The sequence below is a fragment of the Carcharodon carcharias genome, chromosome 9 (assembly GCF_017639515.1).
Source record: "Carcharodon carcharias isolate sCarCar2 chromosome 9, sCarCar2.pri, whole genome shotgun sequence".
NCBI classification, from domain to species: domain Eukaryota; kingdom Metazoa; phylum Chordata; class Chondrichthyes; order Lamniformes; family Lamnidae; genus Carcharodon; species Carcharodon carcharias.
In genome coordinates this window covers 34,426,859-34,445,633 of record NC_054475.1, presented here as the reverse complement: position 1 = coordinate 34,445,633, position 18,775 = coordinate 34,426,859, and the positions used below count along the sequence as shown (strand labels likewise).

The 18,775-nt window shown below is 45.5% G+C and overlaps 1 protein-coding gene across 6 annotated transcripts in view; it reads left to right on the top strand.

Annotated features, from left to right (window-relative positions):
- The first annotated feature begins 262 nt into the window (after window positions 1-262).
- Window positions 263-18,775, top strand: part of LOC121282273 (ubiquinol-cytochrome-c reductase complex assembly factor 2) — a 37,819-nt gene continuing 19,306 nt past the window's right edge. For 4 of the 6 annotated variants that reach the window (XR_005944029.1, XR_005944030.1, XR_005944031.1 and 1 more), the window contains exons 1-4: window positions 263-490; window positions 9,458-9,532; window positions 10,361-10,430; window positions 18,376-18,488. Coding sequence is in view for 3 of the 6 variants with exons in the window: in XM_041195921.1 (XP_041051855.1) it covers window positions 353-490; window positions 9,458-9,532; window positions 10,361-10,430; window positions 18,376-18,476 (384 nt within the window). In the remaining 3 variants the exon portion in view is untranslated. Of the gene's footprint in view, window positions 491-9,457; window positions 9,533-10,360; window positions 10,431-18,375; window positions 18,764-18,775 lie in introns of those variants that run through there. The other 2 variants (XM_041195920.1, XM_041195919.1) reach the window with 2 other exon arrangements.

The window sequence follows — 18,775 nt, the reverse complement described above, 5'->3', positions numbered from 1 at the left end:
GAGCAACCAAGACAAATTAGGAAGACTATGAGCAGCACAGTGGGAGATTCATTAAGTATCTAATTGTAGGATGATTTGCATCTAATTTCGAAGGTAACCATGGTCAAAGAACTTTGCATTCACACCAAAGAAAATGATTCCAAAACAACACAATAGTAGCAATAGTGCAATTGAGAGCCAATGCAGAGCTCCAAGATTCTCATTGATTGACAGCTCGGACAGCGCGGTTGCTGTCGTAGTTCAGGCTGCCGGCACAACACATGCGCACACCTGCCTCCGCCATTTTGTTTTGATTATTGAACGAGCGGTGCCGGCGCTCTCGGTAAACTGCTGGACACCGGCTGGGGGAGGGATGGCGGCGACTCGGTACCGCCGGTTCCTCAAACTCTGCGAAGAGTGGCCCCTCGATCAGACCAAGAAAGGCCGCGATCTAGGCTCTTTTATTCGGCAGCGAGTGGCGCAAGGTTTCCGGGAAGGGGAGAGCACCCAGGTAACCCCGGTAACAGGAGGGGGAGGCGGAGCCAGTGAGGCAGGGGCGCCAGTGTTCGACCCCCTGGAGGCAAGGGCGCGTGTCCGGGCCACCGGGGCGGCGGGTCAGTGCCGTGCTCAGGTCACTGGGGCGGAGTGGGGAGCCTGTGTCCGAGCCACTGGAGGGGGAGGGGGAGGGGGTGGGGGTGGGTCCGGGGCAGTGGGTGAACCTGTGTCGGGCCGCTGGGGGCGGGGGGGGAGGGAGGGAGGGGGGGCCGAGGAGAGGGAGGGGAGGGGGGGCCGAGGAGAGGGAGGGGAGGGGGGGCCGGGGAGAGGGAGGGGAGGGGGGGCCGGGGAGAGGGAGGGGAGGGGGGGCCGAGGAGAGGGAGGGGAGGGGGGGCCGGGGAGAGGGAGGGGAGGGGGGGCCGAGGAGAGGGAGGGGAGGGGGGGGCGGAGGAGAGGGGAGGGGAGGGGGGGGCGGAGGAGAGGGGAGGGGAGGGGGGGGCGGAGGAGAGGGGAGGGAGGGGGGGGGCGGAGGAGAGGGGAGGGAGGGGGGGGCGGAGGAGAGGGGAGGGAGGGGGGGGCGGAGGAGAGGGGAGGGAGGGGGGGGCGGAGGAGAGGGGAGGGAGGGGGGGGCGGAGGAGAGGGGAGGGGGGGCGGAGGAGAGGGGAGGGAGGGGGGGCGGAGGAGAGGGAGGGGAGGGGGGTGGAGGAGAGGGGGGAGGGGGGTGGAGGAGAGGGAGGGAGGGGGCGGAGGGGAGGGGGCGGAGGAGAGGGAGGGAGGGGGCGAAGGAGGGAGGGGGGTGGAGGAGAGGGAGAGAGGGGGGGTCGGAGGAAAGGGGAGGGGGCGGAGGAGAGGGGGAGAGGTGGGAGGGGGGCGGAGGAAAGGGGAGGGGCGGAGGAGAGGTGGGAGGGGGCGGAGGAAAGGGGAGGGGGCGGAGGAGAGGGGGAGAGGTGGGAGGGGGGCGGAGTAGAGGGGAGGGGGCGGAGGAGAGGGAGGGAGGGGAGGGGGGCGGAGGAGAGGTAGGGGAGGGGCGGAGGAGAGGGAGGGGAGGGGTGGAGGAGAGGGAGGGGAGGGGGGCGGAGGAGAGGGAGGGGAGGGGGTGGGAGGGGAGGGGCGGAGGGGAGGGAGGGGAGGGGGCGGAGGAGAGGGGAGGGGGGCGGAGGAGAGGGAGGGGGGCGGAGGAGAGGAGAGGGAGGGGGCAGAGGGGAGGGGAGGGGGGTGGAGGAGAGGGAGGGAGGGGGCGGAGGAGAGGGAGGGGGCAGAGGGGAGGGGGGGTGGAGGAGAGGGAGGGAGGGGGCGGAGGGGAGGGGGCGGAGGAGAGGAGAGGGGGAGGGGGGCGGAGGAGAGGGAGGGGAGGGGGCAGAGGAGAGGGGGAGGGTGGCGGAGGAGAGGGAGGGGAGGGGGCGGAGGAGAGGAGAGGGAGGGGAGGGGGCGGAGGAGAGGGAGGGAGGGGAGGGGGCGGGGGGGCGGTGGAGTGAAGAGCGCGGGAGCGGGGGGCGGAGGAGAGGGAGGGACGGGCGGAGGAGAGAGAGGGACGGGGAAGCGGGGGGCGGAGGAGTGGGAGGGAGGAGGGGGGCGGAGGAGAGGTCAGGAGAGGGGGGTGGGGGGCGGAGGAGGGGGAGGATTGGGCGGAGGAGGGGTAGGGAGGGGGAGGATTGGGCGGAGGAGGGGGAGGATTGGGCGGAGGAGGGGTCGGGAGGGGGAGGATTGGGCGGAGGAGGGGGAGGATTGGGCGGAGGAGGGGTCGGGAGGGGGAGGATTGGGCGGACGAGGGGGAGGATTGGGCGGACGAGGGGTCGGGTGGGGGAGGCTTGGGCGGACGAGGGGTCGGGAGGCCGAGAGGCGGAAGGAGGGGGTGGGGGAGGGAGGGGGTGGGGGAGACATGAGGGAGAGGCGGAGGGGACGAGAGGGGGGAGGGGCGCTATGGCCAGGCTGGTTGGGTTAGTGGCAGGGCCGGTGGGATTGGGGGTTGGTGATTGGGGGGTGGGCACTGGATGACAACTTGAGCCATCTGGCCAAGGGGCATAAGGCATTCAGTCAAATTCAGCCCAGCTGGGCTGGATCTAAATTGCCTGTAACACTGCAGGATTCTGTATTGGCAGCTAAAGCCACTATTGACCCCAGAAGTTATATGGACTTGTCATACACCCACCTACGTTGCTTACTTCCACTATTAATCATACAAATACCAGCGCCATCGAAGCAGGTGAACTGGTCACTTGTCTCATTTATTATTTGTCGGGCTTTGCACAAGTTGATTCCTGCATTTGCTCACATAACAATAACTACTTAAGCGATAATTAATTGTTTCCGAAATACTTTGACACATTCAGGACATAAAACTTGTGATATCAATGGAAGCGTACTCCTTCTGCACTTGTTTGTGTTTATGGCCACAAAGCATTTCTGTAGGTCAAAAGAAAAACGAAATAAATGAACAATGATAATTTTTTAATGCAGCCATTTATGTAGTAACTCTTAGAAAGTTACACTTTTTTCACGTTACTGTACCATTCCTTTTGGTGCATAGTTTGACCCTTTGATCCTTACAGCATAGAAAGATATTTTGTCCTAATGTCTGTGCTGGCCCTTTGCTAGAACAATCCAAAACGAATCATTGCGCCATGTTCTATCACCTCATACCTCTATACCTTCCTGTGCTTCAAGGAATCAGCTGTTTTTCCCTTAAAAGATGTAATGTTTTGTACCTTAGCTGATCAGCAAAACCTATATAAGTTCCTCCCTGGGTCTCTCCCTCATTCCTTTAGTGAAACTTTTAAATTGATAACTCCCTAACTAGAGGAAATGGCCTTTCCCTATTCATCCAATCAAAGCACCTCTTAAATTTCTCAGTCCTTTCTGCCCCATTGGAAATAGTCCCAACAGACTTGATCCTTCAACAACATATCAAAACCTTCCCTTTACTTCTGCAACCATGAATAATTCTGTTTTTGTTAATTCAGGTAGGACATCATCTATGATTCAAAGCGGGTAATAACTACGTTTGACAAATTAGTTAAGTGAATTGCGGGTCATAGAATCATAATGGCACAGAACGAGGCCATTCAGCCCATGTTCCGATCAACTAGCTCATTATTGTGCTGCTTGATATTTTAGAGCGAGAGGTAGTTGCCTAGATAGATTTTGGGATCAATTTAACGGTGTAGAGTGCCTGGTAACTTTTCCTTGCCTGATTCTTGGTGTTTTTTGAATTTTGATGACCTCTAATCATCAAAATGTTATGTAATTTAAGAAGTAAAACATATGTTGATTGACTCCAAAACCTCGAACAGGTGTACATTCAGTTGGCATTAGACAAGATGTTCTTTTTGTCATTTTGAGAATTTCTAAAATTTATTCTTTTCCTTATTGGCTTAACTTCTGTTTTGTGGAAGAAAAGCAGTGAAGTGTTAGAATGCTAATGTTCTCGGCTATTTGAATCAACATAACATAAGACATAGCAGCAGACCTTTTGTTCATTATTCATTCCTAAGTAAAACAATGGGAGCAGCAGCAATGACAGTCTAGCTGAAGTCTGACTTTCTCGTAGCTATATGAATAATGGCATTTAATTTATTACTTGGTTTTCTACAATTCCAGCAAATCCATGTGAGTGAGCATAACCTTCATTTGAGGTGCATACAGCTATATTGTATAGCTACCACATGCCTTGTTCCAATCTCTGAGCTTCAGACATTTGGCAAAGAAATGATTCTGCACTCCATAGCATTGTATTTTTGATCTCAAGCAGAAAGGAATTCCTTGATTCTGGCATGACCTTTTCAACAATTTTTACAATCTATTTCAGGAATATTTCAAAGTTTCTTGGGCTTTACATTTAGAAGTTATTTTTCCCTTGCTAAAATTGCACTTTTTTTCCCCCTTCTGTCAGTTTACTGGTTATGCAAGTGTCAACAATGTAACCTTCCAATGTCAACTTTGGTTCCTAGAAAAGTCCCCTCACTGCTATTTAGTATGTTATTCTGTAGCCCAATAACTATCGTGTCTGACTATCTTAACTGTGGGAATCTTGGTGGTAAAATATATAAGGACTAGCTATGTACAACTGCTGTTTCATCAGACCATAGATCTTTAATATATAGTGCTGGGTAGATTTCATGAATTTAACACGCGGTTGTTCTATTGTGTCAAGAATAGCCTCCATATTGACCTTCTCTCCATCTGCCTCAAACCGTAGATCAAATATTTTCAGTTCTTTTCCAACAATGCTAACAATTAGTGTAACAGTTTTCTCATTATTTGGTTGTCTAATGAGATGTGGTGTAATCTTAAGATTTCTGCAAATTTTCTTAGAACTGTGTCGTTTGCTTGATAGGTTACCTGCTGTCTCTGGTTTGTTAATAATGGTACATTTTGCATAATGCATTCATAAAATTATACAGTAGCTGTATTACTGTCCTTAACATTTTAATTTATCATTTTAAATTGCTTTCACCTAATACAGAACAGGATAGTCAAAATGAGTACAGGAACTGTATTTAATCAGTTTAAAGAATTTGGTCAAAAAACAAATGGTGCTGTAAGAAGCTCACTTTTTTAACTTCCAATGTATTTTTCCTGTATCACCCTTTGCGAAGTGCTGATAAATTCAGTGAGTTACTCTGAATTCTGACACCATATAGTATTTATTATTAGGGTCAAAAGAATTGCACTTTATTGCTCAACCATCTTAACTAACTACATGCAGTTGTCAACTGATGGGAAATATGGTAGCCTGGTGATCATTGGAGTCAGAAAATTCAAATCTTACCATGGCATGTTGTGAGCTTGAATACAGAAACGTAATTTACAGACTCGCAGCAAAAAGAAACATGATTGAAAACTGCCAGATTTCGTTAAAAAACAAACAGCTGGCCCACTAATACCTTTCAGCGAAAAACTTGTGACCCAGATCTGGCCTGGTCCATATGTGATTCCACATGGTGGTTGATTCATTGCTGTTGGGTACTGCAATGGACAATAAATATGTATGCCTCATCAGTGCATACAGTCAAAAGAGCGATACTGATGCACTAACTGTTATACCATAAAGCATAGGAGCAGAGGTAGGCCATTTGGCCCATCGAGTCTGCTCTGCCATTCAATGAGATCATGGCTGCTCTGATAATCCTCAATTCCACTTTCCTGCCTTTTCCCCATGACCCTTGATTCCCTTACTGATTAAAAATCTGTCTATCTCAGCCTTGACTATACTTAACAACCCAGCCTCTACAGCCCTCTGCGGTAAAGAATTCCACAGATTCACTACCCTTCGAGAGAAGAAATTCCTTCTCATCTCTGTCTTAAATAGGTGACCCCTTACTCTAAGATTATGCCCTCTGGTCCTAGACTCTCCCACAAGGGGAAACTACCTCTCAGCATCTACCCTGTCAAGCCCCTAGGAATCTTACATATTTCAAGCAGGTCACCTCTCATTCTTCTAAACTCTAATGAGTACAGGCGCTACATCTCCTCATAAGAAAATCTCTCCATCCCCGGGATCAACCTAGTGAATCTTCTCTGGACTTCCTCCGATGTCAGTATATCTTTCCTTAGATAAGGGGATCAAAGCTGTTCACAGTATTCTAGTTGTGGCCTAACTAGTGCAAGACATCCCTATTTTTATACTTCATTCCCTTTGAAATAAAGGCCAACATTCCATTTGGTTTCGCTATTACCTGCTGAACTTGTATGCTGGCTTTTTGTGATTCATGCACGAGGACCCCCAAATCCTCTGTACTGCAGCTTTCTGCAGTCTTTCTCCATTTAAATAATATTCAGCTCTTCTATTCTTCCTGCCAAAGCGCATAAACCCACATACTATTCCAGCACTTATTGCCCACCCACTTAACCTGTCTATATCCCTCTGTAGACTCTTTGTATCACCCTCACCACTTGCCTTCCCACCTATTTTTGTGTCATCCACAAACTTGGCGATAGCGCATTCACTTCCCTCATTCAAGTAATTAATATATATTGTAAATAACTGTGGCCCCAGCACTGATCCCTATAGCAGTCCACTAGTTAGAGGTTGCCATCCTGAAAATGCCCCCCTTAACCCCACTTTCTGTCTTCTATTAGTTAGCCAGTCCTCTATCCATGCAAATATACTACCCCCAACACCATGGGCTCTTATCTTATTAAGTAGCCTTTTGTGTGATACCTTGTCAAACACCTTTTCGAAATCCAAATATATTTCATTAATGGTTCCCCTTTATCTATCTTGCTTGTTACCTTAAAGAATTCTAATAAATTTGTCAGGCATGATTTCCCCTTCATGAAGGCATGCTGACTCTGCTTGATAATATTATGCATTTCTAAATGTTCTGCTATTACATCCTTTATAATAGACTCCAACATTTTCCCAATGGCAGATGTTAAGCTAACTGGCGTATAATTACCTGTTTTTTTTGTCTCCCTTTTTGAATAAGGGTGTTCCATTGGCAGTTTTTCAATCCTCTGAGACTTTACCAGAATCTTAAGGATTTTTGGAAGATTACTACCAGTGCATCCATTATCTCTGTAGCTACTTCTTTTAATATCCTTGGATGCAACTCATCAAGCCCACGGGACATATCAGCCTTTAGCCCCATTAGTTTCCCTAATACCTTTTCTCTAGTGATAGTTGTTGTATTTAATCTTCCCTCCCACCCCACCACTTTTCCCCCTTGATTATTTAGTATCTTATGAATGCTATTAGTGTCTTCCACCTTGAAGACTGATGCAACGTATTTATTCAACTCCTTTGCCATTTCCTGGTTCCCCATTATTATTTCTCCAGCCTCATTCTCTAAGGAGCCTATGTTCACTTTGGCCTCCCTCTTCCTTTTTATAAATTTTATATATGTTAAGGAAAAGAACTCACAGATGAACACTTATTTTGCACCTTACCTGGTTTTAGATTCCAAAAGCAGCATTGAGTTGGATGATGCACCTACATTTATTTAAGGACTGCATCCACCTAAATCACCATAACAGGCAAACTATTTAATGTCTCATCTGAAGGATGGTTGTTTGGGCAATGCAGCAATTCCTCAGCACTGCTTTGAAATAATAGCCTACATTAGTTAGCAGAAGCATTCTTGTTTCTACTGTCAATCTTCTGTTAATTCTGAATTACATTTATAATTTTTATCCGTTAATCCTTTTAAATTTAGAATCAGCTTGCATTTATATGCCGTTAATTTAGAGTCCTTTTTTTCCTGACTGGAGAGTCTAGGGCCAGAGGGCTTAGCCTCATGGTAAAGGGACAACTATTTTGGATAAGATGGGAAATTTCTCCATTCTGAGGGTTGTGAATCTTTGGAATTTTCTACCTCAGAGGGTTGTGGATGCTCAGGTGCTGAAAATATTCAAGGCTTAGATTGATGGAGTTTATAACTCTACAGGAATCCGGCATAAAAGTGGAGTTGCAGGAGAAGATCAGCCATGGTCTTATTAACTAGTGAGACGGTCTTAGAGGTCATGTGGCCGACAGCTCCTGTTTCCAGTGTTCTTAGCAAAACATCCCAAATTACTTCACTAAGGCTTAAACTAAAATTGAACAAAGGGACAAGAAGAGATGGAGGAGTGACTAAAATCTTACTTTAAAAAATTTTAGGAAAGGTCTTAAAGGATGAAGAGAGCTAGATAGGTTGATGGAGGGAGTGTGGGGCTTATAAGCATCTGAAGGCATGGCAGGCAGTGTTTTTTTTTTTTAAATGGTTGCGGTGGGGGTGGTGCAGTGCGACGGAGTTGCTCCAGAATGGAGTCAAACAGAGAGTTTGGCGTGGGAGGTTGTAGGGTGAGTGCAAGTTAGGGCTGGAGAGGGGTGAGGTGGTGAGGGAACTCACAAACATAAGTCTAAGAATTTAATTTTGAGATGTTGAGGAACCAAGATCGAATGTGGATAAGTGAGGACAGATGTGTTGGGTGACTGACACTGAGTGCAGGATAGTATATAGGCAGCAGAATTTTGGATGAACTGAAATTAGGAGGCCAACCACAAAAGCATTAGAATGCTCGAGTCTGGAGGTGGCAAAGGCATGGATGAGGGTTTGGCAGTTTGTGGAGGCAGGTAGTGTTACACAGTTGGAAGTAGACACTCTTTGTGATGTGTACAGTATGGATTGGAAGCTTAACTTGAGGTCAGAACATTTTGGTTCAGCCCGAGACAGCAATCAGAAAAAGATAGAATTAATGGCAAGATTATGAGCTTCATGGCACGGTCAAAAACGATAGCTTTTGTTGCCTTAATGTTTTGCTGAGGGAAATTCCAGTACATTGCAGACTAAATGTCAGACACGTAGCCTTGACACCATGGAGATAACTTGAGGATCAAGAGAGAGAAGTGGCCGAGAGGTAGATCTTGTTGTCACCCACATTGTTATGACAGCTGATTCCATGTCTCCAGATGATGTTGTAAAAGGCAGCATGTAGTTAAGGAAGAGGATGGCTCAGCGGCGGATCGTTAGTGGTTGAACCTACTGTCCTGGAGATGGAGTTGAACACCATGTTTATGACTTGGAGCTTAGTGTGTTACTGAATAGGCAATGCTGTTGGTTAAAGTAATAGTTTAGGAGAGAGAGAATCTTGATCTAAATTGGCACGCACGTTTGAAATAACAAAGTTAGTGATAATCCATCCTGAATTATGTTGCCGAATTTAGCTGGGTCAGGATATGACAGTCACGATCTTTGACTGCTGTACCCCCCCCGACCCCTCCAGATCACAACCCCACCCCTTGACCAACCTACCCTCCCTCTCTGTTCTTGGCTGCATCCTTGTGCCAAAGGCTTTCTAGCCCAGCAGGCAGACAACCTCACAATTGGGCAGGCTGTCGGGTCAGAAACCTCGTTTGAGAAAAAATTAATAGGGTTCCTATCCTGAACTCCTTCCTATTCCCTGTGAGTATTGGGGCGAGAGTTCCCGTTGGTTATGTGTACCATTGTTGGCTGTTATATAATTTTTGGCGTTTAGTATGTTTACTTAAATATTTTGTGTTCAGATTACAGATCCAGAGAAATGTGATCGGATGTATGAAAGTTTAGCCAGAATCCATTCTGCTTATTACAAAAACAAGGTACTTGCACTTTGACTTCTTAGTCCTTCCCTTGCATTTGCATATGAAACGCATTGATAAATTGAAAGGGGATAAGTTAAGAATTCAACACCAGAAACTGATCCAGAAGGAGATAGGCTATGATTGAGATTATTGGAGGGGAGATTGAGAAGAATAGATAGGGGGGGAATATATTTAGAAACAAAATATTCTTAAGTTTTGTATGATCATAGGATATATGCAATTTTAGCTTTCTTGGTTGAGTTGACTGAAAGTGTAGCCATTGTAGGAAGTGACATGTAAATATTCCGAAGTTCTATCTTGTTCGTAGAAATTTGCCAATAGGAAGAACCCACCAGTGACAAAAGTGCCAAGTGTTCATTGAAATCAGTAAATATCTGATGGGTGTTTACCTATGCTGAAGAGCATCTATATACTAATTTAAGCTTGAATGCAAGTTTAATAGGAAATCTTGAAGGTGTGGCAGAGAATAGGAATTCAGAGAATATTAATAAACGACTGTTTATAATTATTTATTTCTGAAATAATTCAGTTCCAGCAATTTTGCAAGTCCAAACTCAGTTTGATTGACGTTGAACAAGAAATTTGATTACAGGCTATAATTATCAGTTTCTTAGCCTCCCCAAGAATCTTTTTATTGAAACTCCACTCTTAACATGTGCAACCCGTTAAAATTGAATTCTTTCTACTTTTGCAGAATTCTTTTCAAAAATGTTGCTTAATCCAATTATGCCTAAACATGCCAGAATATCAAAAGACTGCAGGAAGATTGTGCATGGAATTGTGAAAATGAATGTATCTTAAATGTAACGATTTATTTCATTTCAGTACCCTCGGCTCAGAAACACAAGTTTTACTGGTGTAACAGTGGAAGAATGCCGAATGGTTCTTGCAACAGGTAACCTCTTCAGACTTTAGCATTTGACTGATAAGCTTGTGTAATATTGAAGCAAGCTAGTTACCAATGTTTTGCATGTATTTTGAACATAGTGTGGAAGAGAATAGGACTAATTAAAAAGTTAGTGTGGAAATTCGTTCAGCCTGTTTTTGGCCCTAAAATAGGTGGTAAGACCAAAAGAATGGGAGTGGAAGTAGGTCATTCGACCCATCGAGTCTGCTCCGCCATTCAATTAAATCATGGCTGATCAGATTTATTTCAAATCCCGCCACGGCAGATGGTGGAATTTTAATTCAATAAAAATCTGAAAGTAAAAGCCTGATGATGACCATGAAACCATTGTCGATTGTTGTAAGAGCCCATCTGGTTCACTAATGTCCTTTAGGGAAGGAAATCTGTCTTCCTTACCTGATCAGGCCTACATGTGACTCTAGACCCACAGCAATGTGGTTGACTCTTACATGCCTTCTGAAATGGCCTAGCAAGCCGCTCAGTTGTAACAAACCGCTACAAAGTCACAAAAAAGGAATGAAACTGGCTGGACCACCTGGCATTGACCTAGGCACCGGAAACGGCAACAGCGATCTCAGCCCTGTTGACCCTGCAAAGTCCTCCTTACTAACATCTGGGGGCTAGTGCCAAAATTGGGAGAACTGTCTCATAGACTAGTCAAACATCAGCCTGACACAGTCATCTTCACGGAATCATACCTTACAGATAATGTCCCAGACGCCGCCATCTTCATCCCTGGGTATGTCCTGTCCCACCGGCAGGACAGGCCCAGCAGAGGTGGTGGCACAGTGGTAAACAGCCTGGAAGGAGTTGCCCTGGGTGTCTTCAACATCAACTCTGGATCCCATGAAGTCTCGTGGTATCAGGTCAAACATGGAGAAGGAAACTTCCCGCTGATTACCATGTATCGCCATCCCTCAGCTGATGAATCAGTGCTCCTCCAAGTTGAACACCACTTGGAGGAAGCACTGAGGGTGGCAGATTGTACTCTGGGTGGGGGACTTCACTGTCCCATCACCGAGAGTGGCTCGATAGCACCACTATTGACTGAGCTGGCCGAGTTCTAAATGACATAGCCGCGAGACTGGTCTGCGGCAGCTAGTGAGGGAACAAGAGGGAAAAACATACTTGACCTCATCCTCACCAACCTGCCTGCCGCAGATGCATCTGTCCATGACAGTATCAGTAGGCATGACCACTGCACAGTCATTGTGGAAACAAAGTCCTGCCTTCACATTGAGGATACCCTTCGTTGTGTTGTGTGGCACTACCACCGTGCTAAATGGGATAGATTTCAAACAGATCCAGGAACTCAAGACTAGGCATCCATGAGGCGATGTGGGCCATCGGCAGCAGTAGAATTGTACTTGAACATAATCTGTAACCTCAAGGCCTGCATGTTCCCCATCCTACCGTTAGCATCAAGCCAGGGAATCAACCCTGGTTCAATGAAGAGTGCAGGAGGGCATGCCAGGAGCAGCACCAGGCACATCTAAAAATGAGGTGTCAACCTGGTACAGCTATAACACAGGAATATTTCCATGCCAAACAGCATAAGCAGCAAGTGATAGAGCTAAGCAATCCCACAACCAACAGATCAGACCTAATCTCTGCAGTCCGATCACATCCCGTGATGAATGGTGGTGGACAATTAAACAACTCACTGGAGGAGGAGGAAGCTCCACAAATATCCCCATCCTCAATGATGGAGGAGCCCAACACATCAGTGCAAAGATAAAACTGAAGCATTTGCCACAATCTTCAGCCAGAAGTGCCGAGTGGATGATCCATCTCGGCCTCGTCCGGAGACCCCCAACATCACAGATGCCAGTCTTCAGCCAATTCGATTCACTCCATGTGATATCAAGAAAGAGCTGAAGGCAATGGATACTGCAAAGGCTATGAGGCCTGACAATATTCCAGTAATGGTACTGAATACGTGTGCTCCAGAACTTGCCATGCCACTAGCCAAACTGTTCCAGTATAGCTACAACACTGGCATCTATCCGGCTTTGTGGAAAATTGTCCAGCTATGTCCTATACACAAAAAGCAGGACAAATCCAACGCGGCTAATTACCACCCCATCAGTCTATTCTCCAACAGTAAAGTAATGGAAGAGGTCATCAACAGTGCTACCAAGCAGCACTTGCTTAGCAATAACCTGCTCACTGGCACCCAGTTTGGATTCTGCCAGGGACACTCAGCTCCTGACCTCATTGCAGCATTGGTTCAAACATGGACAAAAGAGCTGAACTCCCAAGGTGAGGTAAGAGTGACTGCCCTTGATATCAAGGCCGCACTTGACTGTGTGTGGCATCAAGGAACCCCAGCAAAACTGGAGTCAGTCGGAATCAGGGAAAACTGTCTGCTGGTTGGGGTCATATCTAGCACAAAGGAAGATGGTTGTGGTTGGAGGTCAGTCAGCTCAGCTCCAGGACATCGCTGCAGGAGTTCCTCAGGGTAGTGTCCTCAGCCCAACCATCTTCTGCTGCTTCATCAGTGATCGATCTTCCTTCCTGATGATTGCACCATGTTCAGTACCATTCGCGACTCCTCAGATACTGAAGTAGTCTATGTCCAAATGCAGCAAGACCTGGACAATATCCAGATTTGAGCTGTAACGTGCCAAGTAACATTTGCGCCACACAAGTGTCAGGGAATGATCATCTCTAACAAGAGAGAATCCAACCATCGCCCCTTGATGTTCAATGGCATTACCATCACTGAATCCCCCACTATCAACATCCTGGGGGTTACCATTGACTGAACTGGACTAGCCATATAAATACTGTGGCTACAAGAGCAGGTCAGAGGCTAGGAATTGTGCGATGAGTAACCCACCTCCTGACTCCCAAAGCCTGTCCACCATCGCCAAGGCACAAATCAGGAGTGTGATGGAATACGCCCCACTTACCTGGATAACTGCAGATCCCACAACACTCAAGAAGCTTGACACAGTCCAGGACAAAGCAACCCACTTGATTGGCACCACAGACGTTCACTTTCTCCATCACCGATGCACACTAGCAGCAGTGTGTACCATCTACAAGATAGACTGCAGGGATTCACCAAGGTTCCTGAGACAGCACCTTTCAAACCCACGACCACTACCACCTAGAAGGACAAGGGCAGCAGATAGATAGGAACACCACCACTTGGAAGTTGCCCTCCAAGTTACTCACCAGCCTGACTTGATATCACCGTTCCTTCACTGTTGATAGGTCAAAATCCTGGAACACCCTTCTTAACAGCACTGTGGGTGTACCTACACCACATGGACTGCCGAGGTTCAAGAAGGCAGCTCACCACCGTCTTCTGAAGGGCAGCTAGGGATGGGCAATAAAATGTTGGCCCAACCAGCGATGCCCACATCCTATGAATGAAATATATATATAAAAAAGTAAATCTGATAATCCTCAACTCCACTTTTCCCCATAACCCTTGACTCCCTTACTGATTAAAAATCAGCCTATCTCAGCCTTGAATATACTTAAAGACACAGCCTTTACAGCCCTCTGCAGTAAAAAATTCCACAGATTGACTACCCCCTGAGAGAAGAAATTGCTCCTCACCTCTGTTTTAAATGAGGCGCCCATTTGAAATTATGCCCTCTGGTCCTAGACTCTCCCACAAGGGGAAACAACCTCTCAACATCGACCCTGTGAGGCCCCTAAGAATCTGATGTTTCAATGGGGCCGCCTCTCATTCTCCTAAACTCCAATGAGTACAGGCCCAACCTACTCAACTTCTTCTCATAAAATCCAACCATCCCCGGTATCAACCTAGTGAACCTTCTCTGGACTGCCTCCAATGCCAGTGTATCTTTCCTTCAATAAGGGGACCAAAACTGTTCACAGTATTCCAGGTGTTGTCTAACTGGTGCCTTGTATAGTTTTAGCAAGGATCATCCTCTGCCATTTCCGCCAACTCCAGCATGATGCCACCACCAAACACATCTTCCCTTCACACCCCTGGCGGCATTCCATAGGGATCGTTCCCTCTGGGACACCCTGGTCCACTCCTCCATCACCCCCTACTCCTCAACCCCCATCTACGGCACCTCCCCATGCCCACGCAAAAGATGCAACACCTGCCCCTTCGTTTCCTCTCTCCGCACTGTCCAAGGGCCCAAACACTCCTTTCAAGTGAAGCAGCATTTCACTTGCATTTCCCCCAACTTAGTCTACTGCATTTGTTGCTCCCAATGCGGTCTCCTCTACATTGGAGAGACCAAACATAAACTGGGCGACCGCTTTGCAGAACACATGCGGTCTGTCCGCAAGAATGACCCAAACCTCCCTGTCGCTTGCTATTTTAATATTCCACCCTGCTCTCTTGCCCACATGTCTGTCCTTGGCTTGCTGCATTGTTCCACTGAAGCCCAACGCAAACTGGAGGAACAGCACCTCATCTTCCGACTAAGCACTTTACAGCCTTCCAGACTGAATATTAAATTCAACAACTTTAGATCTTGACCTCCCTCCTCCATCCCCACCCCCTTTCTGTTTCTTCCCCCTTTTTGTTTTTTTCCAATAATTTATATCAATTTTTCTTTTCCCACCTATTTCCATTATTTTTAAATCTTTTATGCCCTGCTAGCCTTTCCACCCCATCCCCACTAGAGCTGTACCTTGAGTGCCCTACCATCCATTCTTAATTAGCACATTCGTTTAGATAATATCACCACCTTCAACGCCTCTGTGTTCTTTTGTCTGTGATATCTTTTGATTATCTGCTCCTATCACTGCTTGCTTGTCCCTACAACCACATCAACCCCCCCCACTTTTCTCCCCCCACCCAAAACCCCCCCCAGCACCCCCAACCTTAAGCCAGCTTATATTTCACCCCTCTCCTTAGATGCACTCAGTTCTGTTGAAGGGTCATGAGGACTCGAAATGTCAACTCTTCTCCGCCAATGCTGCCAGACCTGCTGAGTTTTTCCAGGTAATTCTGTTTTTGTTTTGGATTTCCAGCATCCGCAGTTTTTTGTTTTTATCTCATTGCCAGTGAGTTGTGAATGCCAGTCAGGCTTCCAGAGGCAGCATGTTCCTAATGGAATGAAGTTGGGCCATCTGACTGGCTGCAGTCCTCTGGTAGATTCTGGAAGAAGTAAGCATTAGAAAGGCCCAAGCAGGTGGCTGGCAGCGATCTAATTGACTGCTGTGGAGCCAGAAGAAGCATCCTACTTCTGGGTACATATACAAGGACGTATTTTAGTTGTGAAAAGGGACCACTAGTTAGGCTGCATGTAAACATTGTTATTCTGAATGCAACAGCCCTAGTGCTGCTGTACTTTGGGCATTCCAGTTTTTGGAAGGAGGCCAGTTATGCATTAGAACCCCTGTTTGCATATGCAAAAGGACTGATGAGAATTGCTGGAGTTCAGGAGAATGAGGAGGGATCTCATAAAAACCTATAAAATTCTAACAGGACTCGACAGGGTAGATGCAGGAAGGATGTTCCCGATGGTCGGGGAGTCCAGAACCAAGGGGTCACAGTCTGAGGATACAGGGTGGACCATTTAGGACTGAGATGAGGAGAAATTTCTTCACCCAGAGAGTGGTGAGCCTGTGAAATTTGCTACCACAGAAAGTAGTTGAGGCCAAAATGTTGTAAGTTTTCAAGGAAGAGCTAGATAAATATAGCTCTTGGGGCAAATGGGATCAAAGAAAATGGGAGCAGGCTATTGAGTTAGATGATCAGCCATGATCTTGATGAATGGTGGAGCAGGCTCGAAGGGCTGAGTGGCTTACTCCTGCTCCTATTTTCTATGCTTCTATGTAATTTCAGCCATGGGCGCTGAACACCTAATCTGGACTCTTTACCAATATGTAGTGTGGTGCACTTCTTCTCTGGTTTATGTGCACTAACACCCCAACACTGCCAACAAATTGGATGCTTGGTGCACATTTTACATTTGAAATGCAGCATCAATGAATTTCTAGGCCTGATTTTTTCCGCCAGGGAGAGTGAAGATAAATCTCGATGAATCAAGTGCAACAGTGGATATAGCGTTTGAAATTATTTTACTTCCCTATAGAAAAGGAATGAATTTTGATATATAAAATGGAGAAAAGTACATTAGAGAAGGGGAGTGCGTTAAACGTACAAAATTTGTTTTCTGAGAGGGTGAAAATGGTGGTGTAGACATTTAAAAATTGATAAATTCATGGAGCTTATGAGCAGCATCATTTGACATTGCATTTTAAAAGTGTACTGGGAAGTTCGAGTTGACCTGTTATTTCAGAACTGGATTTAGACTGCAGATTATGTTACTGCCAGTGATGTGATCAGATTCAGCCTTAAGGCATGGCTCCAGCAAGGATTTGGTGGGAATAATATAACTAATACCAAATTTTAAGAATATAGTAGTCATTATGGTTATAAATTGTTGAGGAATGAATGTTTATAAAGGAAATTAAGAAATTGGGGTACTGTAAGATACGTCATGGGGTACCTTCAGAATTTATTCATTGAGTTCTAATCTTCCACTAATTGCATTGATCAGTCTGTAATTAGCACTAGTCTTGTAGGGACTGAAGGCACCTCTCTATTGGAAAGCGACAATTGGTTGCAGCCTGAGGAGCACCGCTCCCCATCAAGCATGGCTGACCAGGAACCTTCACTCTGCCATGCCTGCCACGGCATGTTGGAAGGATTAGCAGGTTGATTATCAACCTGTTTGGCCGCGTCATGAATACTCCTTCAGTGGGCAAAAAGTCCTAGACTAGGACTTGAACCTGGAGCTTCTGGCTCGGAGCAGGGGTGTGCTATCCTCTGAACCACAAGACTTCTCAACTTAGAATTATTGAAAGCAATTGGGGTAACATTAGCACTGCCTACGGCATTTCTATCATTACATTGCAAAGAACATTGGGTTCAGAAGCCTTGAAGAGTTTTGTGATTCAAATCATTTATGGGAAGAATGATGGTAATTATAGGTCTTTTTATTTTGACTTTTATGAAAGTAAAAAACACGAGTCTATTATAAAGAAAACAATTTAACAGTATCTTGCAACGGTTGTGGCAGTAAGCTGAAGATGCACAATTGTATTCAAGGTCATTCATGCCAAGGACTTTATCCTTTGAAAATCATATAGTTAATGCAAATTGTAATTGTTAGTATCCTAAATAGGGATAAGACAACTGAAAATTATTTATCGGAATTTGAAAAAAAACACCAGGAGTTTTTGCCTTGGGTGTGATTGTTGATTCTAGTGCAAATTGTGCTCATCTGAGGCAGAAAAGAAGGATTTTCCAGTTTTGCTTGCTACCTTAGCTAGTAATCTTCCTCAATGTAGCAAAAATGAGCCTTTAATGTCTGGGAAACATCTGCATTTTGTATTTTGCAACTCAATTAGGTGGCACTAACTGAGATTTACAAAAAACATTTCCTCACTGTTTAACCAGAGTTCCTTGATACTGCAGCATGCAGTATCAGACTAATGCATGGTCTCTTTGTGTGTTGAGGTTCGTGAAAAGTTTGATGAAACAGTCTGAATTAGATGCATACAGATCCTCATCAGTGTTCAAAACATTAACTGCAATGTCTACACCTCCAAATGTTACAATTTGCATTAACTATGCAATTTTCAAAGAATAGCAGTGTTTGACATGAACTGCCTTGAATATTTCTGGCTAAAATTTCCCTTAAATGGTAAAAATATATTGTAAACCCTCCAGCCTTTAATAGATATATCCTAATTTCATTACACCAAGTTAATATATTTAAGAACTGTCACTCAGGCTTCCCTGACAACTCAGTTGGTAAAATCAAACATTTCAGAAGAACTCAGATTCAATCCTGGCTTATGCTACGTTAGCTGATCTCAGGCAGGGTGCCATTTGAATTGGCACAGCTGACTAAATGCTGCTGGTCACAAGGTACCCAGGTAGCATGTCTTTATTTATTATTTTATTCTTTGTTGGTAGATAACATGAAACATATAGAGGAAATGAAGAAAGGTATGTGGAAAAAGCTACGAGAGAAGTTCACAGGCAAGCCAGAAGATGTCCCCAAGGAATATGTCTAAAAGTTACAACTTGTTAGTATTGCTGCTTAAATCTTATTTACTGCAATTTCTAAATAATAAAGGTTTAGTTTCGGGACATAACTTTTTTAATTGTGCAAATGTTGGGTGGAAATAAAATATTACATAATTTTAAAAAATTAAGTCTTTATTTAAGTGGTCTAAAGTGTACATCTTGAATGTGTATTGCCACATTTTCTAAAATCTAAATGTGAATCTAAACTATGTTTGTGAATTTTAAAAGTAAGTTGTAATATCCAGTTTTCCCAAGTAAAGGATTGCTTGAAATATGTCACAGAATA